Genomic DNA, 25,533 nt, shown 5'->3' with positions numbered 1-25,533 from the left:
CTTGTGTTAGGAAGGAGCACACAACTCTTTTTCTCCATCAGCCCCTAAATTTTCTCATGCCAGCAGGGTGGGGTGCCCCCCCTCCCATTGACTGCAATCAGCTTTCCTTTTTCTTAAAGTCTGCAAACACATCAACTTTTTTATGTATGCCCATACTGAAGGGAACCTTGAATACAATTGCCATCTTAATCATGCCATAGTCATAGTATAAGATAAGATATTGCTCTATGTTATATGTGGAGGGAATTTTCGAGATGATGTCCAAATCCAATTTTGGATGTTTTGCAAAAAATGTCCAAAGATCTAGTGCTGAACATAAGGTCATTCCATGTCAAGTGGTCTGATTTCAGAGAAGTGCCCTGTGCAACCATCACTGATTTCGATGAAATTTTCTGTGAACATTCATACATGTCCCCAATGAACATTGGTAAAGTTTTACGTTCACCGATGCAATACTTGCTGAGATTGTTCACAGAAAATTTAATCGAAATCCGTGATGGTCTTGCAGGGAATTTTTGAACCAGAAAAAGTTTATATTGTTAGTTTGAAGATCGACCTATTTTAGACATTTTTGTGCTCAGTGTGTCTGTCTTTGAAGGCCATTTTCAAAGAAGAAATGTCTAAGGGAAAAACGCACAAAAATGAGCTATGTGGATGTCAGGGGCCAAGAGGTTTTACTAGACTGGCCACACAGACATCCCAGCATAGCAATGGGGCAGCCTAGGGGGCACTGCAGTAGACTTCACTTAAAAGGTCCCAGGTACACATCACATCATAACCCCCTTATATTGTATGGTGAACCCTCAAGGAATAGCAAAAATTGTACTGTACCCAACTGTACACCACAGCAATAGCCCTTATGCCTGCAGGTGTCACCTATGTGTGGGTTCAGTAGGTATTTTGTGATTTTTAGGGCACTCACACTTTCCATCACAAGTGTGCCAGTTAGAGTGGGATATGGGCCTGGGTCCCCTTCTCTACAGTCTGCTGCACAGACCAGCTACTCCAGGGACCTGCTTGCTGCTCTAAGAGGAATGGCCATTATATCTGCAGCTGTCAGAGCTTGATATGTATTGTCACTTTCACCTCTCAGGGGGTGGGAGGGGTCATTGACCACTGGGGGATTAAGAGGAGGGTCATGCCTTTATCCCTCCAGTGGTCATCTGGTCAGTTTAGGCACCTTTTTGGCACTTACTTGTTGTTGAAACAGGTCTAGCCAAAAAGTCCTAAATTTTGCCCTGAATGCTTTTGCAATGTTCCATTATTGCAGAAAAATGTCCAAATCGTAAGCTTGCTCAAGACCCACCCAAAGCATGCCTCCATCGTATCCCCTTGAGATTTAGATGAACTATGAGGAAAAACAGTCTTTAAAATGAGTTTTGAAAATAGCGATTTGGATATTTTTTGTGAAAAAAAAAACCTCCATCTGCTGCTTTGTGGTGTTTTTTTTCGGATGATGTTCTGTTTTGAAAATGATCCTCAAAGGCTCCCACTGGGTTAGTATAGTACATAATGCTCATGTATAGGCTTTCAACTTACTGCAGCTGTATTTATTTAAGAAGCTTATACACTACAAATATATACCATAGTCTTCAATGGTTGCAGTTTACAATGCAAATTATGTTTGCATGCCTTCACAATCTTGACTGTGCAATACTGCTGTTTTTGATACTCTCCCCCCCCCCCCCTCCTTCACACCTTTTTTTTTAGAAATTCTTCCTACAGGAAATGTCATGTTTTCATCTTACACTATCACTGATCAAGGCAGGTGCTAGACATTCTGGCACACCCTGCAACATAAAAATTGATGCTGTCCTCTGCACCCCGCTTCACTGTCTGTACACATGGTACAGATAACATGGTCACCGCAGAGATAGGGTGCCAGCACTAGATTGGGTTCATCCCACAGCAGGAGGAGCCCAGCAAAGAGCCGGAGACTAGTGATGTCTCTTCCTGCATTTAGTAATGGAGAGGTGTTGAGGTTTGCTGCCTCCTTCAGAGGAGGAGTGCCAGGCTGTGATCCTAGACAAGGTTGGTAGCAGAGCCCCAGAGGCTACTGATGGTCTGCATTTTGATGCACTCTAAAAGTTGGTGCTCTCTTCCATGCTTACCTTTCTTACTGAGTTGTACCAGTCTTGTAGCTAGTTTCCATTCTGGCTCCATATAGCCCCAAGTAAGGGCTATAACCAGAAATATCTAATTTTCTGTTTCTGGGATATTTGTACTATCACTTTAAGGAGAAGGTCTTGGCTACACACCTGAGAGATCTATTTAGAAGGCACCAACTCAGTTTTTCAGCCAAGTAGGCCAGTTTCTCATCTATTGAAGCCCTGACTGGCCATATAAATGTTTTCTGCAGGCAGAAACTAGCAGCCAGTGCATTATTTTAAACAAGAGGTGAGTTTCTGCATAACCTATTAGAAATTATCTTTGTGACAGTATTCTAAATGAAGTTAAACATATTCAACAATTGTGAAGATGAGCTCACCATTGATGCATTTCAGTAATCTCTATTGTTTATGGAGAATCTTCCAGTTTACACTAATTTCAACTTGTATTATAAGTACATAAGTATTGCCACACTGGGACAGACCAAAGGTCCATCAAGCCTAGCATCCTGTTTCCAACAGCGGCCAATCCAGGTCACAAATACCTGGCAAAGATCCCAAAAAAGCTCAACACATTTTATGTTGCTTATCCCAGAAATAAGTAGTGGATGTTCCCCAAGTAATTTTAATAATGGTCTATGGACTTTTCCTTTAGAAAGCTGTCCAGACCTTTTTCTAAATCCCGCTAAGCTAACCACCTTTACCACATTCTCTGGCAACGAATTCCAGAGTTTAATTATACGTTCAGTGAAGAAAACTTTTCTTCAATTCGTTTTAAATGTACTACTTTGTAGCTTCATCGCATGCACCCTAGTGCTAGTATTTTTGGAAAGAGTAAACAAATGATTCACATCTACCTGTTCCACTCCACTCAGTATTTTATAGACCTCTATCATATCTTCCCTCAGCCATCTCTTCTCCAAGCTGAAGAGCCCTAGCCGCTTCAGCCTTTCCTCATAGGGAAGTGGTTCCATCGCCCTTCTCTGTACCTTTTCTAATTCCACTGTATCTTTTTTTGAGATGCGGCGACCAAAATTGAACACAATATTCGAGGTGTGGTCGCACCATGGGACGATACAAAGGCATTATAACGTCCTCATTTTTGTTTTCCATTCCCTTCCTAATAATACCTAGCATTCTATTTGCTTTCTTAGCCGCTGCAGCAGCACACTGAGCAGAAGGTTTCAACGTATCATCAACGAGAACACCTAGATCCCTTTCTTTGTCGGTGACTTCTAACGTGGAACCTTGCATTGCGTAGCTATAATTCGGGTTCCTCTTTCCCACATGCATCACTTTGCACTTGCTCACATTAAATGTCATCTGCCATTTAGATGCCCAGTCTCTGAGTCTCGTAAGGTCCTCTTGTAATTTTTCACAATCCTCTTGCGATTTAACAAATTTGAATAACTTTGTGTCGTCAGCAAATTTAATTACCTCACTAGTTACTCCCATCTCTAGATCATTTATAAATATATTAAAAAGCAGCAGTCCCAGTACAGACCCCTGGTACTATGGGGGTAATTCTATAAAGAGGGCACCAAGAATGCATGTAAATGACCAAAATGTTGGCATATATTTGTGTGTATGTGCACATACATGCGTAAATGTCAATATTTTGGTTTCAAGCTATTCTGTAAATTGGTGCCTAAATGCGATGATGTATAGTTTGACTGTGGGTGTAGACAAGGGTGGAGAGTGGGTGGGGTACACAGTTACACATGTAAATTACAGAATACTATAATTTATGCATGTTTGTTAGCAATGTAGTTGCAAGCATTTACACCAGCTCTATGGCTGTTGTACCTGGTCATGCCTAAATTCGATACTTATGAATTTGGACTCCTACACTAGTAATTCTATAAATGAAAGGAGGCCTGAAACAACACCCCTTTATAGAACGGCCATCCACATGTGCCTGTAAGTCAGAAGAAACATTTAAGACCACCCCAGATCCTTGTTATTATCCTTTTATCATAATAGTGCTTCTCAACCCCGTCTTGGGGCACACCCAACCAGTCAGATTTCAGGATATCCACAATGATGTGCATGAGAGAGATTTGCATGCATTGCCTCCTTGGTATGCAAATCTCTCTCATTCACATTCATTGTGGATATCCTAAAAACCGGACTGGTTTGCTTTATGGTACATACAATTCTATTTTTAAGCTCAGCTTATTTCCTGTATGGGTCACTGTTCCAAGCCTAAACATCTGTTAAGGTAATATCACTGCTTTTAACCACTGAGAAACTTCCTGTAAACATAATTGCACCTTATCCATTGCAATCCCACTAGCAGGAGATAAAGGAATTAAATTACCAATTGGACAACATCTACAGAATAATATCCTTCTATACCACATGTCTTGCTGCTAACAGTAGGTTGATGATAGATATATATACACACAAATATAGCTGTCCAGTTACCCAGTTCCAGGCAGGATACTTTTTTGATCAGTCCTTGGTTGGTTGAGCACTTACATCCCAAAGCAGTACGGCAGCTGGAGCCCCTGGTTCTATCCATTGGAATTGGTACTTCATATCCTATAATGCTTCAGAATGGGGTTATCAGAAATCTAGGACTATCTTGAAAACTCATTCCTGAAACTTGTTAACAATTCTTTACATGTTAAAAATAAAAAAACAACAGCAGCTAAGGATAATTTCTCTGACCCCCTTGTCAAGCTATCATATTTTCTGTAGTTAGAATTGCTGTGTTAGCTAGAGCACAACTGGGAATGGCCCTTTTCTATTGCATTATGAATGAAATTGCGTTCTACCTTCTGGATGTTTGATTTGATTGATCCAGTATTAATTATTTTGTTTATTTTCCCATGCATTATAGCCTGCCAGTCCTGGAAACAATTCCCTGTCTCAAGCATTAGTATTCACACATATAAAATAAAAAGTAACTGAATATGAATATACAAAATACAAAACATAAAATTAAGTTGTTAATGTTTTGTTTATATATTTTAACTAACAGCTCTAAATCAATTTGACTTCTATAAGACCATTAAAATTCTGTATCTACCTAATTATCACCTCCCATCTAATGATCATAAGCTTCAATAAATAAATGGGCCTTGAGTTTCTTATGAAATCTGGGGAAATTCTGCTGATCCCATAATCCCCGTGATAAACCATTTCACATTACTACATCTCTTTTTACATGATAGTGGTGGAGCTGACAGTTCACCAATGAATGACAACGATTTGGCCTTCTGGTTATTTCAGGGAAATGTGACTTTGGGGTCCTTTTACTAAGCTGCGGCAAAAAGTGGCCTCAGCATGCCCCTGTGCAGGTTTTTCCCATGTGCTAAGGTCAGTTTTACTGCAGCTGTAAAATAGCTGATGTTCTATTTTCTGTATTACTGGCCATGCACTAATGTTGCAATTAAATAGTATTACCACATAAGTCCTTCCACAGTCCCTTTTGTAGGTGGTAAGGGCTCACATGGTAATCCTGCACGAACCAGATAGCACAGTAATGTAGCTGCGCTAACTGCTTAGCGCTGGAATGTCCACTCTTCACCCCCTGATAGGACCCCTAAAAATAAAAATGTAAAAATATATTTTTTGTTAGTGTGTGGAGATTTGGCAGTTAACACAGGATGCTTGAGCACATCTTGTGGTCCACCGTTTTAAGCTGCTTTAGGCATGCATTTAGGGCCTAGCGCAGGTTAGTAAATTTGCCCCTTTGAGATTTTGGAGCCCTTTTAGTAAAGAGTTGGCGTACGGCAATGGTCTTGCTGTGTGCCAATCCAGAACTACTGCCAGGCTACTGCAGGAGCCCAGCGGTTGATCCCATTCCCAGCGTGCTCCATTTCCAGCGCTACAAAAATATTTTTTATTTTTGTAGTGCCGGTGCTTGCTTGGCAGTAATTGGGGCTGCTTGGCTACTGCTGGGTTAGTGCATGAGCCTTACCACCACCTCAGTGGGTGGCGGTAAGTGCTCCCCCCCCCCCAAAAAAAATGGCCATGTAGCAAGTGGTTCACTTACCACAAGGCCATTTCTTTAAAAAAAAAAAAAAGTCTTTACCCGTTACGGTAAAAGGGGGCCTCGGCACGCATCTAAAATGCGCACTGACACTAGCGCAGGCCCCTTTTTACTGCAGCTTAGTAAAAGGACCCGAAAGCAAGGGGTTAGATATTTTTCACTACTTGTAATATTTTATTAGATTAACACATATGTTAGTGAAGAGTTTTTGCTTGAGCTGTTGAGACCATGCAGATGTAACAGAGGTACTATTGTGCATTACAGAGATGAAATACATTGTCGTCACTAATTTTATTTTGATCTATCTCCCCCCCTTTTTTTTTCCAGCTAATGAAGATGTTACAGATGTATTTGCCCGAGCCAGAAATGGACAACATCGACTGTTAAAAATAGACATTGAAAATGGTTAGTGCTGATTTGATACTATTATTTTTAAACAAAGCATAGTTTTATATTATTTTCAGATTATGTATGTTTTATTGTAACCCACCTGGGTAATAAATAAATTAAATGTAACTCATTGTGAAGGTTTTTGCTAAAAATGTTTGACTTTAGAATCCCTGGTTTCCTGTAGAGCCAGTGTCCAAGTGTGAAGACAGAGGATTGCTGGCAAATAGGGGGAAAAAACCAACCAAACAAAAAACCCATGCGGAAGTCATAAATCCTGGATTCTATATATCACACCTTAATTTCCATGTGGAAATCAAAGCATATTCTATAACATTCCACGCACCTTAATTGGTTAAGTAACGATCTACGAACTAACCAACTTCCGCAAATCATTGAAAACCCATCTCTTTGATAAAATTTACTGAAAGAATCAAAACACATTAAGTCCGCACACACTGTTAGTAATGCAACAATACATTCTCTTCTGAATTCCCATCCCCCGTAATTTTTTACCACATTTATACCTCTACTCATAGAAAAATGTTATACCGAATTGTTCTCCTACTACTGTTTAGTTGCCCTATTAGTTCCCGTTGTTTCTTTCCATTGTTCCATTCCCTTAACGACACTTTAACTTTGTTTTCGCATAACCCCTCACAATGTAATCCATAACCGAGTTGTAACAAACTGTATTTCCACCATTCACAATGTATTGTAAGCCACACTGAACCCGCAAATAGGTGGGAAAATGTGGGATACAAATGCAATAAATAAATAAATCAGCGCTGTCAACTGGGTGTTAAAAAGCAAATAGCACTAATTGGCATTAAGATTTACTTGTACAACTCACTAAGCATATTCTGTGATGTGGTGCACTTAAATTCTAAGTGACATAGTTGAAAAGGGGTAGTGACCATGGCTCATTGTTATAGAATACACCCACTGCACCTAATTTAGGTGTTGGGATTTACAGGAAGAAAAACATGGCATAAATATCCATGACTAAATCTGGTCACGTGGAAAGGCGCTCAGCGTATTCTATATAATACGTGGAAATGTAACCCAATTCTATAAAATAAAGGTGCACTTTACAGAATACGCCTAGTTGTATTTTTTTTTCTACGTGGAATTTTCAGATGCCATATATAGAATCTAGCCCAAAGTGTTTTCACCTATGCTGTGAATTTTGAACCAAGCGCAGCTTTGGGCTTGCATTGTTTTCTGTTTGCATTCATACCGCAAAAACTCCAGAATGAAACGTGGATAGGGCCATCTTAAGGACAGTGCTGGTAGTGCTGCCACTTAAGGTTGAACGGTATAGGGTGCAAAAATCGCTTCCTATGCATTGTCTCCCCCATGATGGCTGTGGCAAAGTGGGCAGGAGCGTGTAGCACAGGGTGCAATTCCAGATCGAAATGCTTCTGAATATGGATATTCCAGAAGTAGTTTCCTCTTGTGATACGAACAGGGAACAAAATGAAAATAATTTTTTTTGTAGGAGGAGTGATGTAGACCCTAATATAAGACTAGGGGCTTAGCTGCTGAGAGGGGGGGCGGGGGGCATAATTCCCCGAGCCCAGTCCTCCAGGGGGGCCCGGCGCAGGAGTCTCTCTCTCTCTCTCTCGCTCCTGACAGGACTCAGGTGATCTCGTCCCGACAGGAGCAGGAGAGTATGCCTTGTAGCGCTATAGAAGTGATAAGTTGTAGTAGTAGTAGAGAAAACTCCGACGCTGGGCCCCCCTTGCATTGCCTGCCTAGCAGCTGCTGGGCCTTCAGGCCACACATGCTCAGTTTTGAGACTGAGCATAGTGGGTCATTCCATGTCAAGTGGTCTGATGGTCCCTGCGCGACCATTGCGGATTTCGATGAAATTTTCTGTGAACATTCATACATGTCCCCAATGAACATTGGTAAAGTTTTACGTTTGCCGATGCAATACTTGCTGAGATATAGTAATCTGTTTGACCCCATACTGCAGCCTTTGCGCAGGGACCACCAGACCGCTTGACATGGAATGACCCATTGTGCGACCTAAGGAAAGGTGGGAAAATGTGGGATATAAATGTAACAAATAAATAAACTAGGCATTGAAATGAAAACCTTGATTTGCTGCTACCACTCTGTCACAGAACAAGGAAAAAGCTGTCAGCCATTTTAATATCCTTATTGTTAACGAACTTGTATTGTGAAATTGCTGGAATCACTGATGTCAGCATATAGAGTCTCCCTTCTCTGCTACTAAGGTCCCTTGGTTTCTGTCCCCTGTATTCTGAGATTTTGCTTCCGTTTTGGCTTCTGATAAATAGGCAGATCTCTGTTTGCTTATTGATCTGGTATAAGGAGAGCTGTCGGGCCATGTGGTGGGCTTCGCACGTGCCTAAAGCTAATTGTCCTGATGGTTTGGCTGATATGTAACATATGCACGGGGTATCTTATATAACTTGATAGTTATATAAGGTGCCCCAGAACATGATAGTTCTGGCTACATTAGACCCGAAGGTTTTCAAGACATTAATAGTGATGAAAGAAGAAAAAAAACACAATCGGCATAGACTAATTTTAATTTGGAATTTTTACAAAATGTTTCTTGGAATATTATACCCCAAAACTAAGTGCACATGAAATTGCTGCTCATGTATATATTACAGAAGATAATTGGAAGCTTTCTGCCATCTGTTGAGTTTTCAAACATTTCTGGTCTAAATATCTTTAATAGTCACTATGATACAGGTTTGATTGCAGTGTCCCCTAGTTAAGCATGAGAACTGTTATTGGATGAGTTCTGCCTGATATGCTCCATACACAAAAATGAAAAGACCAGCTACCTGCTAATAACTGTGTACTTGATGCTGTAGCTACCCAATGTGTGGTGTGTTTTAGGAAGCCATATTTGTATGAGGTTTAAATGTTCTTCCTTTATTTGTAAATGCTCCAGGAGTTATGGCCACCACAGAACCCATAAAGATTTGCATTGTGCCATTGCAAATGATTTGTTTTCTGAACTACTTTTCTTTGCCTTTATTCTTTTGTGGCTATTTCCTCCTGTACCTGTTGTTTTATTGTACGTCTTCTTTCTCCCTGCTCCTTTAATCCTTTCTCCTTGAATTTCTGTCCCTGGTCCTCTTGTTTTGAATAATGCCCTATGTATGTATAGATTGGCATACCTGTGTAAAAGGAAAAACAAAATAACAGAAGGTCAAATCCTGTCTCTTTTGTTGTCTCTCTCTCTCTTTTGTTGCTAAACATGTGTGAAAGCCATTTTAAAAAGGGGCTATTTACACAGAGTGATGCTAACCATATTTTGCATTCCTAGGAGGAATGGTAATGACTGGGTTAGGGAGTGGTGTGGGCAGGACTAACTCATTGACATGGCTTCCCCATCTTACAAGAGGAATCCACCTAGATGTAAAAATATCTACATGTGGACATTTACACTTCCCTGAGGATTGCATAATTCATAAGTGCCTGCTTTCAGGGTCAGGTGACATTGTGAGAATGCTGAGGTCTGGCCCCCATTCTCCTCCCCCCCCCCCCAAAGTTATCCAGTCTCCTCACACCTTACTTGTGATCCTCATCCTTGGACTTATGAAATCCTTGGTGTCTACCAAGAGCAAGCGTGATTCTCACTTGCTCTTGTTCTTATGGCTTGGAGCTCATAGTCACTGTGATTCTTAGTGGTAAGCTCATGGTGTTACTGCTAGGGATTGGGCTCCCAAATAAAGACAAAATGTCTTCTTTAGCAGTCTCAGAATTACCACTAGGGGTCACAGCAGCCATTTTTGAACCTGGAGCCAAAGGAGCAGGAGTAACTGGGGTTCACTCCTCTTACTAGACATCAGCTAACCTTGGTAAGGCTGGAGATTGGGGTAGGTGGGAGGGCAAGGAGCCTTCTGGGAAAATCATTAAGGGGGTTGATTATTCCTTGGTGGTTTGATAGAGATTCTTCATGGGAGGATTAGATGTCTTAAGGCAGGGTCAGTTGTCTTGAGGGGTAGGGCTTCTTTTGACCTCTTAGGAAGTGTGGAGGATATCATTTGTCAGGGGAGGTGATCGAGGATCTGATTGCTGTCAGTGAGTGGGGGTGGGGGTGGGGGGGTGGGGGAGGAATTGTGAACACTAGTGCTGCCGGCTTAGGGTATACATTTGGATTTTGAAAAAGCTGCTTCCACACACATGCTGGGGGAGGAGGGGTTGCACGTTTTTTTCTTAACATGCAGCTTTTCAAAATTGCTGCTCCTACTGCACATGCTTTACAAGAAGCTCTACATTTGGAAGACCCTCTTGTAAAATGTTATGGAAAATTTACACATACTGACCTGGACATGTGAATTCCTCTGTTAACATTCTTTCTAGTTTAAAAAATAAAAATTCTGAGTAGGTGTCCCTTTCACTTGAAGATTTATTTCTAGACTTTAGCATACTGATGTAGTGTTGGTCTTCATTTTTAGAGCATCTTACGGTAACATCTTCTAGACAGCCTGAGGAATCCTGGGATCATGACTATGATTCCTTTGTCCTGCCATTACTGGAAGATATAAAACCTACTTATATATTATATCGGCTAGATTCACAAAATGCACAAGGATATGAATGGATCTTTATTGCCTGGTCACCAGATCATTCTCATGTAAGTAACCTTCAAAAAACTAAACCATATTTACATGAAGAGTACAACATTTTAATAGCGGAACTCATACTATAGAAATAGTAACTTAGAACTATTCTTGCACTATTCCTTAATGTCCCAGTTTCTTTGGCTTTGTTGTTTGCAGTTTCAATGTGTGATCAAAAGAAAACTTAATACCCAGTTTCTTGCATGTTCTGATGAGGTCTAGAAAGGCTTTGTACAAGTTTGGTAACTTAACCACTCGTGACATATATTATTATTTTACAGCAGCATTTCTTAGCTTTATGGCTGGGTCTATCCTACCAGTTATATCAGGTTATATTTCTCCATTATGACAACACGGCCCAACCTGACCAGTTTCTCTACTGCTGCTAGTGGTTTAGTCTCAATTCTGGGCTTTGGTGAATTAGGATAAATACTTGGGTATAGTCATTTTCTTATGCTTTTTGTTTTCAAGTTGTGCATATTGGCCTACCATGGGCCTAAGTATTTAAATCGCTTAAGACTGGAACTCCCAGTTTCATATGGTGCTGTGAGATTGGTGCTCTGCTTCAAAGTGACCTCTTTCCCTGCTTGTATGGTTTTGGAAAGTCAGTCTTTGAACTGAGCAGTATTACTATGTCCCACATGGTCAGTGAGACACCAGCCTTAGGCAGAAGAGGAGAAGGACAGCTTGAGGTGCTGTGTTGCTATGGTCAGGCCTGGATAGGAAACTGAGTAAGGGAAAGAAGGCAAAGAGAATATGGGGAAGTACAACGGAGCAAGTGGGAAGAAGGAGGGAAGTATAGGGATCAACAAGTATGGGAGGGAATTGAGTGAGGGCATGGGGAGAGCAATACAGGAAGGAAGATCAGAGGCAATGTAGGGGGTGGAAATAGGGAAGGGGTGCTGTGAGTTTGTGGACTGGAAGGGTGCAAGTAAAATGAAGAGGTTGTGGTGCAAAATGAGAGAAGAAATTAATATTGGGAGGTGTATTGCAAGTGGATTGCCCTGCCTTTTTCCCTTTCCTGCATTTCCTGCCTCTTCCTTTGCTCCCTCATTATCAGTTCTCTCCTCTCTTTACAATTTCACCTTCCTCCTTTCACTGTCTCTTTTAATCTGAGATTTTCTCTTCTCTGTTCCACAGATCTCTTCCTCTGTTCTCTTCCACTTCCTTTCCCAGCACTGATCAGTAAAAAACACTTTTCTGCTAATGAACCTTCTCTCTCCCCCCCCCCCCCCCAAAAAAAAATGTGACTACTTTTATAAATTACAATTAATGTGTACATTAATAATGAAAATGTATGAAAATGACCACATGCTTGCCTCAGTTTCAGGAATTACCACTGGATTTGCCAACTCTTCTTGCCAAATTTGTTCTCGAGCTGCTGCAGGAAACTAGGGTCTCCAGTAAAGGCTGATGCATGTGTTAAAACATATTAATGTGCATTAACCTGTGTTTACATGAACTAATTGGAAAATATTAGCTGTTTCACGTGAACTAATTGGAAAATATTAACTATCTGTGTCACATGGATGTGCATAAATACAGAAATGGCAGTTAATGCAATAAATGTAAAACTCCTTGCTGTCCTTCTGTACACCAGATAATACTACTACTACTACTACTTAACATTTCTAGAGCGCTACTAGGGTTAAGCAGTGCTGAACAGTTTAACAATGAAGGACAGTCCCTGCTCAAAAGAGCTTACAATCTAATGAGTGAAATGTCAAGTTGGAGCAGTCTAGATTTCCTGAATAGAAGTATGGTGGTTAGGTGCTGAAGGCGACATTGAAGAGGTGGGCTTTGAGTAAGGATTTGAAGATGGGCAGGGAGGGGGCTTGGCGTATGGGCTCAGAGAGTTTATTCCAAGCATGGGGTAAGGCGAGGCAGAAAGGGCGGACCCTGATGTTGGCGGTGGTGGAGAAGGGTACTGAAAGGAGGGATTTGTCTAGAGAACGGAGGTTACGGGTAGGAACATAAGGGGAGATGAGGGTAGAGAGGTAAGGAGGGGCTGCAGATCAAGTGCATTTGTAGGTTAGTAGGAGAAGCTTGAACTGTATGTGGTACCTGATCGGAAGCCAGTGAAGTGACTTGAGGAGAGGAGTGATATGATTATATCGGTCCAGGCGTAAGATAAGGCATGCGGCAGAGTTCTGAATGGACTGAAGGGGGGATAGATGGCAAAGTGGGAGGCCAGTGAGGAGTAGGTTGCAGTAGTCAAGGCGAGAGGTAATGAGAGAATGGATGAGAGTTCGGGTGGTGTGCTCAGAAAGGAAAGGGCGAATTTTGCTAATGTTATAGAAGAAGAAGCTGTATAATTGCTGACTATCAATGGAACTTTTAATGTTGAGCTGACTACAGTTGGAGCAGTTCTCTTATTTGAATTTTGAAGATATTGAAAGGCAGTGGTGTTTGGTGCATGGTGCAGAGATGCCAAGTTACTCAGTTCTCGGCTGGAGATTTTGGGATTGCCCTGAATTTCTATCACAGTATGGGTTCCGCTAAAGCAGATGATATTAAAAAAAAAAAAAGAACCCACTAAAGAGTTTTCCAAATCCCTCTGCACCATATCCAAAGTAGAGACCAAAATGGTCTCGGTATTGAACACTTGCCAGAACCCTGATTGTGTCTCATCCAAAACATTTATCATCCTCCACAAAATCCCACTACCTTCAAAGAATCACCTGCTCCAAAATTATAGTAAAAAATAACAAATTAGAAACTGGATAATAGGATTCAGACTTATCCAAGTCCACTGATGTTTTTTTTTTTAAGCACTGGATGATGTATCACCACTCTCCAACTCTAGGCATTTGCATTATATTTAAAGAATTCTGAATCAATGGATACAAATAACCTTCAGATTTTTGCATTTCTTTAATCATATCAATGAGCAGGGATCCAAAGGAGAACTTTTCAATTTTAATTTTTCAATCAAATCATCCACTTACTCCTCAGGAGGTAAAGATAATGATTTCACAATCTCCTTATCATATCTTCCTAAACCAAATTTTAGAGGCCATTTTACTAAGCTGCGTAGGCGCCTACGCATGCCCAATGCGTGTCAGTTTTGAGTTACCGCCCGGCTACCGTGTGGTCCTTGCGGTAATTTCATATTTGATGTGCGTCTGCTATGTACACTGGAAAATATTTTTATTTTCTGGTGCATGGGTGGTAATTAGCATTTTACACGCGTAGACCATTACTACCCGATTACCGTGTGAGACCTTACCGCTAGGTCAATGGATGGTGCTAAGGTCTCAGACCCAAAATGGACAAGTGGCAATTTTTATTTTGTTGCACGTCCATTTTCGGCAAAAAATTTTAAAAAGGCATTTTTTTTACAGGTGCGCTGAAAAATGATTCTGCGTGCACCCAAAACATACGTCTACACTACCACAGGCCATTTTTCAGTGCGCCTTTGTAAATGAGTTCCTTAGTTACTTAACCTTTTGTTTCCAATAACTCCTTAGTACTTCCAAATCAAAAGGCAGAGAGCTCTCCACCACATTTCCTCGCTGAATCAACTGCTTAACTCCTAAGAACAGCAGTCTAGATTAACTAGAAGCTGCTTCAACATGATTTTAGACTTCTTTGTATCAATCAATATATGTTCTTCAGCTCACCCTTATGGGCCTCATCAGTTTCCACAGATGACCTCTTCCTCCATAACCTCTCATGTCTTAAAATAGGCTTAGCCTCTGCAGCCTCTTCACAGTAGTACTCACCTACTACTACTACTACTATTTAGCATTTCTATAGCGTTACAAGGCATACGCACCAATCTTCCCTCTAAAGAAGCAACCACATCTGCATAATATGGAGTACTGCATCATGAGTAAATGTCTTATTTCTAGGCAGTGTATGAGCAGGAAGTGGCTCACACATCAACAGGAAGGGAGACTTAGAGAAAACATGCTGGACTTCCTGAAACCTGACCCAGATCCTCCCTACAACCAACTGATCTCCCCCAACATGGATACACTGGGGACCCAGTTGGCCCCTCTAGCCTCCTCAGAATCTCTCCACACACCTTTAATGTCATCCCTGATCTGGCATAAAAATAGTGTTTAAAAGTTTAAAAAAATAACTGTGTTGCATTCTAGTGCAGTTGTATCATATCAGGTACAATTTCTGTTCAATTATTTTGCATCCATTTTTTATATTTATTTTCTGTTCAGCCATACAATTACTTTCAAACAATTAAACAATACTTGGTATGTTTAGAGAGAGCAGCATAATGAGATATCAAAATCAGTCATGTCTAAACATATGTTGCCTCTCTTAGCATTCACCCGTTCAAATTTAACAACTGGTAAAGCTCATTCTTCCATTACATTAAATTTGATAGATCTTGAGACCTCCAATTCAACTATATACATTTCCTTCCCAAAAGAGAGGCTTTTTTTCCACAAAGTCCTTCCTCCTTTTCTCAGTCTTGAGAATATATCAGCAAACATCACTTATGGCTAACTTTGCCTAAAAGGCCAGTTGTGGTGAAATGAATAATCGCAGAAGAAACTTATATGTTCTGGTAAAGAGGCAGAGCCTGTAATCCTCTTTAAGTCACAATCTATACTACATAAGTACATAAGTATTGCCATACTGGGACAGACCAAAGGTCCATCAAGCCCAATATCCTGTTTCCAACAGTTGCCAATCCAGGTCACAAATACCTGGCAAGATCCCAAAAAAGTACAAAACCTTTTATGCTGCTTAACCCAGAAATAAGCAGTGGATTTTCCTTAAGTCCATTTTAATAATGGTCTATGGACTTTTCCTTTAGGAAGCCATCCAAACCTTTTTTAAACCCCACTAAGCTAACCACCTTTACCACATTTCTCTGGCAACGAATTCCAGAGTTTAATTACACGTTGAGTGAAGAAAGATTTTCTCCGATTCATTTTAAATTTACTACTTTGTAGCTTCATCGCATGCCCCCTAGTCCTAGTATTACCCTCCAAGTATGACCCTGCAAGGATTAGTCAGGTTCAACTTCATACAAAAGATGTTCAGCTCCCTTGTGGAATTTCCTCCCACTTCCCCAACTCTGTAGTTCCATCCAAATTGGGGTCTAAGACTATATTAAAGTTTGTTGCCATCACTGAGGTAGAATGCTTCTTTTCCACATAACTTTAACTTTTCTGTTAAGAATAGTGAGTTCTATGCTTGGACATTTAAATGTACCTTGTGGATCTCTTTCACATTTAATCACCTGCAGTGAGACAAATTTACTGATCAATGTAGCCACTCCTGCACTAAACTTCACATGCTTTGATCTAACAATTGTGTTTCTTGGATACAGACCAGATGTACAACTTGCAAGGCCATTGTTCTTTTATATCAAGGAGTTTATCCCAGATACATTTGAAGAGCAGATTTTCAAAGGTATATGTGCTATAGAAAAGGAACATCACATATGACAAAATTGGTGCAGTACAAGGGACCCTTGTGCCCTGCCTCACCCAGATCCTACCATCAGCTTCTCTACCGGTACCCATCCCTCCGCCTTTCCCCAAAATTGAGCACTAGGTATCCCATTCCCAACCCTAGTAACCCTTCTCGGTACTAGAAAATCTCTTCCTGATACAGTATTCCTACCTGCACCCCCCCCCCCCCCATATGCCAATTTCTAGAAGTGGACAATGTGCCTACCTGTGATCACATTTCAAGTTAGCTGTTCATATAATGCAGTGCTTAACAAAAACAGGGAGGCTCACAAGAGTCTTATTGTTCATGTAACAACAGTAGAACAGCTCCAAGTAAACAAAACTTATTCCAGCTGAAGAATGGGCATGGTCTCTTCTTGCAATACCTCTTGCAAGCTTTGGTAGTGTTAGGTTTTGTGTTCAGAGGGTGCTCTCAGGTTTCTAAAATAAACAAGCAGAGCACTGATCCATGTTGTAATCCAACCATAAGAGCGAGACAATGCACCTTTATCATGCATGTAACGATGTTCTATAATTGATTCTGAGTTGTATCCAGTAGTTCAAAATAATAGAATTCATCACAGAACCGCGTGACCCAACCCACTATAGACAAACTTCCTCAAGAGACATCGTCCTCAAAAGATGGGGTATGCAACACCACCCAAATAGTCAATTAGTCCCCTTCAGAGCCACTCTGAACAGTTGCTTGGTCCAAGTGGTTCCGAATTACTATATCAGTTTCTTTCACTGATACGTAATTAAAAATATGAGTGCCTTGAACAATACGCAGTGTTGCAAGGTAAAGAAGAGCAAACTTGATATTCTTCTTTAACAGTTGCGCACAGAGAAGGTGGAACATACATAGGTTAACTGAGGCTGCTGCATTTTACAGTCGACGTTGTGTGAGTCTACATTATACATTAAAGTGAGTTTTTTAAAATTTCTCTTAAGAGGAAATTTATCTGAAAATTAAAGCAAGAAAAGAATCTTTTCCGTATCCTTGGAGATTGTACATAATCGTATAATTTAGATTTCTTCATGCTTCTAATTGAATGGGAGGACAAAGAATGAATTATGATATGGTATTTCCATGTGGGTCAGGCTGCTAAATTAGGGTGGGTAAATTTAGAAAGGCTTTTTATGTGTATATGCATTATACCCTTATTTGGCAGTCTGATTCTAGCAGTAATACCATGAGATTACTGCCAGGCATTATGGTGGCCAGTTTTGGACCCAAGGCCTTCAGACTGTGGGACATACATAGATTACACTCTTTTTGAGTGTAATTGGGATACATGACTCTTAGTATGAATTATGAGAAAGTGACACTGGGACACTTTAATAAAAGTTTAGACTCTGGAGAGTAACTACGTTCCCCTCTACTAGAGACTCAAATTCATAATGCCCAAAACATAATTTAAAAAACTGATTCCACACCCAAAAAAATTATAAAAATAGACCACTATATTTATTCACAAAGCAGCAGAAAGTATAGCACGAAGGACAAAGACAGTCTTATCTTTACTTAGCTCAGAGCAAACAAACCTGAACCGTAAGGCAGGCTACTAGTCCCGCCAGCTCTCAGCCCAGGAGCAATAACGCAGCAACTATACAACATGAACAGAGATGTCATCAGATGACCAGCAAGTGGCAAAATTCTCCCAGGTCAATTCAGCAGGCAGACAGAGTTGGGTCGCAGGTCCACAAATGGGAAGCCAGCTTCCTTGGTTTACTCTCCTTTTCATGGAGAAAAAGCAAACTCCAGCTGGTGGAGTGATGTGTCTCTTGGCCTTGTTGTTAATGCACAAGTACGGTAAAATTATGTATAATCATACCTGATAATTTTCTTTCCATTAATCATAGCTGATCAATCCATAGACTGGTGGGTTGTGTCCATCTACCAGCAGGTGGAGATAGAGAGCAAACTTTTGCCTCCCTATATGTGGTCATGTGCTGCCGGAAACTCCTCAGTATGTCGATATCAAAGCTCCATCCGCAGGACTCAGCACTTAGAGAATTACACCCACGAAGGGACACTCTGCCCAGCTCACCACCGCCGAAACGGGGGAGGGGAATTAACCCAGCTCATCCCCACACAAGTGGGGGAGGGGAATCCGTCCAGCTCATCCCCGCGGAGCGGGGGAGGGACACCACACCCGCCGATGCGGGGGGATCTGGCTTATCCTGCAACCGCAACCGCGGGAGGAGCTGACTGACCCTAACACCGCCGAAGCGGGAGGGGTACAAAGCTGCCCTACAGCCGCACGAAGCGGGAGGGAGTGCCGGCAGAATTTTAAGTCTCAATCCAGCCCCGTAAAACGGAGGGGAGAGGAATGCAGCAGCTCACTGTAACACAAACTCGTCTTAACTCTTGAAGAATCCAAGTGAAAAAACTTGAACACGAAGTCTTTCTGAAGTAACTGAAGACTAAACTTGAACCTGAAATGCAACCAGAAAAAAAAAAACAGTACAGATATCTGGGAGGGGCTATGGATTGATCAGCTATGATTAATGGAAAGAAAATTATCAGGTATGATTATACATAATTTTACCTTCCATATCATCAAGCTGATCAATCCATAGACTGGTGGGATGTACCGAAGCAGTACTCACCCAGGGCGGGACATTGAAATCCCTGACCTCAACACTGAAGCTCCAAACCGGGCCTCCGCCCGTGCAGCTACAGTCAAACGGTAATGCTTGGAGAAGGTATGAGCCGAAGCCCAAGTTGCCGCCTTGCATATCTCTTCCAAGGAGACGGATCCGGCCTCTGCCATCGAGGCCGCCTGAGCTCTCGTGGAGTGAGCCTTCAGCTGGATAGGCGGCACCTTCCCCGCGGCCACATAAGCCGCTGCAATGGCTTCCTTGACCCATCTTGCCACTGTAGGCTTAGCAGCCTGCAGACCCTTACGAGGACCTGCAAACAGGACAAACAGATGATCCGATTTCCGGAAATCATTGGTCACTTCCAAGTATCTGATGATGACTCGTCTCACATCCAGATATTTAAGAGCAGAGTACTCCTCTGGGTAGTCCTCCCTACGAAAGGAAGGGAGACAGAGCTGCTGATTCACATGGAAGCGAGAAACAATCTTGGGCAGGAAGGAAGGCACTGTGCGAATAGTCACTCCTGCCTCAGTGAACTGCAGAAAAGGCTCTCGACAGGAGAGCGCCTGGAGCTCGGAAACTCTTCTGGCTGAAGTGATAGCCACCAAAAAGACTGCTTTCAACGTCAGGTCTTTCAGAGATGCCCTCGACAAGGGTTCAAAAGGCGGCTTCTGCAATGCTCTTAGTACCAGGTTGAGATTTCACGCAGGCACCACTGAGTGCAGAGGAGGGCGCAGGTGATTAACTCCCTTGAGAAAGCGCACCACATCTGGCTGCGAAGCCAGGGAAGCACCCTTCAGGCGGCCCCTGAAGCAAGCCAGAGCCGCTACCTGGACTTTAAGGGAACTGAGCGACAGGTCTTTCTCCAGACCTTCTTGCAGGAACGCCAACACTGAAGAAATTGGAGCAGTGAAGGGAGAAAGTGAGCCCGCTTCACACCACGCTGCAAAGATACGCCAAACCCTGGCGTAAGCAGTAGAAGTAGAGCGCTTCCTCGCTCTCAGCATAGTGGCGATGACCTTGTCTGAGAAGCCCTTCTTCCTCAGACGCTGCCGCTCAATAGCCAGGCCGTAAGACCAAAGGGGGAGGGATCCTCCATCACCACGGGACCCTGATGTAACAGGCCCTGCTCCACTGGCAGCCGCAGAGGATCGTCGACTGAGAGCCTGATCAAGTCCGCATACCAGGGACGCCTGGGCCAATCCGGACCCACCAGGATTACCCTGCCGGGATGCTTTGCCACCCGGTCTAGCACCCTGCCCAACATGGGCCAGGGCGGGAACACATAGAGAAGCTCTTGTGTCGGCCACTGTTGGAGAAGAGCATCTACTCCCAGGGATCGAGGGTCCCGTCCTCTGCTGAAAAAGCGCGGCACTTGGCGATTGGCCGATGACGCCATCAGATCTAGGCTCGGCTGGCCCCAGTGCTTCGTGATGTCCAAGAACGCCTGAGCAGATAGCTGCCACTCTCCGGGCTCCAAGGTATGGCGACTGAGAAAGTCCGCCTTGACATGCATGACTCCGGCAACGTGGGCCGCTGAAAGCTGCTCCAGGTTCGCTTCCGCCCACTGGCAAAGATTCATAGCCTCCTTGGCTAGAGGGGCGCTCTTGGTACCTCCCTGGCGGTTGACATAGGCCACAGCCGTGGCATTGTCCGACAGGACCCGTACAGGCTTCAACACCAGTACCAGGATGAACTCCAAAAGCGCCAACCGAATGGCTCTGAGTTCCAGGAGGTTGATAGACCACTTTGCCTCTGCAGGAGACCAGAGCCCCTGCGCTGTCCTTCCCAAGCAGTGGGCTCCCCAGCCCGACAACGAGGCGTCCATCGTGACGACAATCCACTCTGGGGTCACCAGAGGCATTCCCGCAGACAACTTGTCTGTCTGCATCCACCAGCTCAGCGCCTTGCGCACTGCTGGGTCCAAGGGAAGGCGCACAGCATAATCCTCCGACATCGGAGTCCAGCGCTGCAGCAAAGAGTGTTGAAGTGGTCTCATATGAGCCCTGGCCCAGGGCACTACTTCCATCGTGGCCGTCATAGAGCCCAACAGCTGCACATAGTCCCAAGCCCGAAGGGGAGAGGCTACTAGGAACTGGTCCACCTGAGCCTGAAGTTTGACAATCCGATTGTCTGGCAGGAACACTCTGCCCACTTGGGTGTCGAATCGAACTCCCAGGTACTCCAGGGACTGAGTCGGGCGCAGCTGGCTCTTCTCCCAGTTGATGATCCATCCCAGGGAGCTCAAAAGAGCAACTACTCGGTCCACAGCTCTGCCGCACTCTGCATAAGAGGGGGCTCGGATCAACCAGTCGTCCAGATAAGGATGGACTTGTACCCCTTCCTTTCGTAGGAAGGCCGCGATGACCACCATTACTTTGGAAAAGGTCCGCGGAGCAGTAGCCAACCCGAAAGGGAGGGCTCTGAACTGGAAGTGTCATCCCAGAACTGCAAAACGCAGAAAGCGTTGATGAGGAGGCCAGATGGGAATATGCAGGTACGCTTCCTTGATGTCCAAGGATGCCAGGAACTCTCCTGCCTTCACTGCCGCTATAACAGAGCGGAGAGTCTCCATGCGAAAGTGCCGCACTTTCAAGGCCCGATTGACCCCTTTGAGGTCGAGGATAGGCCGGACAGAACCTCCTTTCTTTGGTACCACAAAGTAAATGGAGTAACGTCCCTTGCCAAGCTGACTTTCTGGCACCGTAACGACCGCGCCCAGGCGGATCAGATTGTCCAAGGTCTGCTGCACTGCCACAGCTTTGACCGGAGACTTGCAGGGAGAGAGTACAAACCCGTCTTTTAAGGGTCGGCAGAACTCTAGTTTGTAGCCATCTCTGATGACTTCCAGCACCCACGCGTCTGAAGTTATTGTGGTCCACTCGGCCAGAAACGAGGACAGCCGTCCTCCAATCTGCACTGGGGCGTGGACCAAGACCCCGTCATTGGGTACGAGACCCTGGGGGAGGACCGGAGGGAGCACCTCCGGGACTGCGGTCTCTGCGAAAGGAATGCTGCTTGGGGGAGAAATTCCTCTTGAAGGAAGAGGGGGCAGAGGAACCCGACTTGCCCGGGCGGTACCGACGGGCTTCCTGCAACCGTCCTCTGGAGGTACCGGGACAAGTACTAGCCCGAGCCCTGACCTCTGGTAATTTCTTGCCCTTAGACGTGCCGAGATCGGTCACGATTTTGTCCAGCTCGACCCCAAAGAGCAGCTTGCCTTTAAAAGGCAACCTAGCCAGGCGGGATTTAGAGGCGTGGTCAGCAGACCAATGTTTCAGCCAAAGCCACCGCCGCGCAGAGATTGTCTGAGCCATGCCTTTCGCTGAGGCCCTCAAGACATCATACAGCAAGTCTGCCAAATAGGCTAAGCCCGATTCCAGGGCCGGCCAATCAGCCCTCAAGGAATGATCCGAGGGGAAAGCCCGCTGCACCATAGTCAGGCACGCCCTGGCCACATAGGAGCCGCAAACTGAGGCCTGCAAACTTAAAGCAGCTGCCTCAAAGGACGACCTTAAGGCCGCCTCCAATCTTCTGTCTTGGGCGTCCTTTAGGGCCGTGCCACCTTCCACCGGCAACGCCGTTTTCTTAGTCACCGCAGTGATTAAAGAATCCACGGTAGGCCACAGATAGGCCTCACGTTCACTCACAGCCAAAGGATAGAGGCGGGACATAGCCCTAGCCACTTTAAGGCTCGCTTCTGGGACATCCCATTGAGCCGAAATTAAGGTGTGCATGGCATCATGCACGTGGAAGGTTCTAGGCGGGCGCTTCGTCCCCAGCATAATGGCAGAGCCAACAGGGGCTGAGGGAGAGACGTCCTCCGGAGAGGAAATCTTCAAAGTGTCCATGGCCTGTAACAACAGGTTGGGCAAATCCTCTGGGCTAAAAAGCCGCGCTGCAGAGGGGTCATCCGCTCCATCCGAGCGGGGATCCGTCTCCTCCAAGGAATCCGCAAAGGACCGTTGGGAGACCTCAGACACGCTGCCCTCATCTACATCGGAGGAGACAAATTCCTCCAAGGCCTGGGAATCAACCCAAGGGCGTTTACCTCTGGGAACCTCAACCTCTTTACCAGACGAGGGAGCAGGGGCAGCGTTGTGCATGAGGAAGGCCTGATGCAGCAGCAAAACAAACTCGGGGGAGAAACCCCCCAGACTGTGCACTTCCGCAGCCTGGGCAACAGCCCTAGACGCACCCTCAACCGGCGCTCGCAATAGCGGGGGAGAGACATGCTGCGCATCCAAAATGGCGTCCGGCGCGAAACTCCGCGAAGGAGCCGCGCGGGAAGAACGGCTCTTAACTTTAGCCGCTTCTGTGCCGTCGCCCAAATTAAGGGCGTTCATGGCATTAATGTCTCCAACCTCAAGGGCGGCCCAAGAAGAAGCCGTCCGAGCCGCGTGGCCGGCCAAGATGGCGGAGGCGAGGAGCGGGGGATGGGCGTTTATGGCGGGAAAACCCGCCACGCCGGAGGAAGGACCGGGACATTCATCGGTCACGAAACTGTCACCCAACAAGGGCGAATCAGGCTTTAAGACCCCCGCATCCCCTCTAGAAGCGCTCAAGCGACCCGGGGAGCGACCCTTTGCGCCCTCGCCCTCCGACGCCATATGCCACGAGGAGAAGAATCAGGGAACCCCCTGCCCGCTATAAAAAGGTAAAAATTACCTGCTGTCCGCTCCGAGTTGTAACGACCTGGTGTCCCAGTGAGTAACTGCAATAGACGCTTAAATAAACGTCGAAATAAACGCCTTTAAGGACGTTCAAAATTTTTTTTTTTTTTTTTTTTTTTTTTTAACGGAGCCAGCGGGAGGGGGGAGAAAAGGAGGGACCTGGCACCACCAGGTTTGCACTTGCTCAAAAGAGCCCTCAACCCCAGGCACTCAACAAAACCTAAAAATTAGGCTTGGAGGCCTAGCCAGAGCTGCTGCTGTGTGTGACCACCACCTGCTGAGATAGAGAACATACTGAGGAGTTTCCGGCAGCACATGACCACATATAGGGAGGCAAAAGTTTGCTCTCTATCTCCACCTGCTGGTAGATGGACACAACCCACCAGTCTATGGATTGATCAGCTTGATGATATGGAATGAATGTTTATCCCCTTCATCGGTCTCAGGCATTGGGACGTGGGAAATTCCACCATGCTGGAAGTACACAGTGACCAAGTATATTTTGTTTCAGTAAACAATGTGCATTTCTTGGATGAAAACGAGCCTCACAGTCTGGGACAACAGGTTTGTTGATTCCCCTTGTGGTGATGTAATGTGGTTGTTATGCTGCTTCTCCACCTGCAGCCTTGGTGATGTTTTGCAGTGTCCTTTCTGACTGCATGCAAGTCTGAGGCCTAACAAACAACAAACCTTAGCAGAGTCTGTATTTTAATGTTAGGTTGGTAATGCTGGATAGTGTCATGTAGTGCCAAATGTATAGTGCTTCATGTAGGGGCTTTTTGCTCCCACAAGAGCGGGCATCACTTCTGCTCCCTCGACGCACCAGGGGCCCTCTAGACACCAGGGACCAGGTATGGGATTGGAAGCGGATGTGTGGGGATGTTTTGGAGGGTACTGGATGTGGGGGGGGGGGGGGGTCTTGATGTCCAGGGGTGGCTAGTAGTTGCCATGGAAGAACCAGACACCAGTGCCGGCCTTCATCTTTATACTACCCTTCCAGCAAGCACTAGTACTACTAATCATTTCTATAGCACTACTAGACGTACGCAGCACCACTAGACTACCAGGGTACGCTACAGTAGGCCGGGGGGGGGGGGGGGGGGGGGGGGAGAAGTCAAGCCCGCCTGACCACCAACCCACCAATCAGTCAGCCTGCCAGCCCAGAAACCCGGACAAATGGGCTGTCTGGAAAAAAAAACATCTGGACCCCCGACATAAGGATATGCCCGAGGAAATCCAGACATATGGTAACCCTACCTACATCAGACCCTCTTGCACCCCAAAATGGTCCCAGTGTTTTTATTTTTGTTCCCTGCCCTCCCTCACCTTGGTTCAACAGTATCTGTCTCCTTTTCTTGTCCACCCCTCCCTTCCTTCAAACTTACCTTCCTCCTGAACCTCCTTTCTGCCTCAGGACTGTCAGCAGTGTGAAATAAATAAATAAAGCAAAGGGGAACCAGCATAAAGCCTCCTGCTGCAGCTTTCAGGCTTCGATGCACAAAGACAGCTGTAAAATACGTCTACCTCGCTAAAATTTAGCGAATCACTAACAGCCAGAGATGCACATAGGGGATCACATGCAAATGAGCTGCACAGATCACCCTTTGTGCACCCTCACTGTTCGAGTTCAAGCTGTCAAATCCATTTGACAGCAGTGATGCACTGGATCGCCACTGTTTTTTGTTAATTTACCCCGGTGGTCCTGTGGACCCTGAC

The 25,533-nt window shown here is 44.6% G+C and overlaps 1 protein-coding gene across 2 annotated transcripts in view; it reads left to right on the top strand.

Annotated features, from left to right (window-relative positions):
• Window positions 1–25,533, top strand: part of TWF1 (twinfilin actin binding protein 1) — a 102,379-nt gene that overhangs the window by 35,930 nt on the left and 40,916 nt on the right. For both annotated transcript variants that reach the window (XM_030216203.1, XM_030216205.1), the window contains 2 exons: window positions 6,436–6,513; window positions 10,947–11,125. In XM_030216203.1, the coding sequence (XP_030072063.1) occupies window positions 6,436–6,513; window positions 10,947–11,125 (257 nt within the window). The remainder of the gene's footprint in view (window positions 1–6,435; window positions 6,514–10,946; window positions 11,126–25,533) is intronic.

This window comes from Microcaecilia unicolor, chromosome 10, assembly GCF_901765095.1.
Source record: "Microcaecilia unicolor chromosome 10, aMicUni1.1, whole genome shotgun sequence".
Classification (NCBI taxonomy): Eukaryota; Metazoa; Chordata; class Amphibia; order Gymnophiona; family Siphonopidae; genus Microcaecilia; species Microcaecilia unicolor.
The sequence above is the reverse complement of the archived record's forward strand: the minus strand, read 5'-3'. Positions and strand labels throughout refer to the sequence as shown.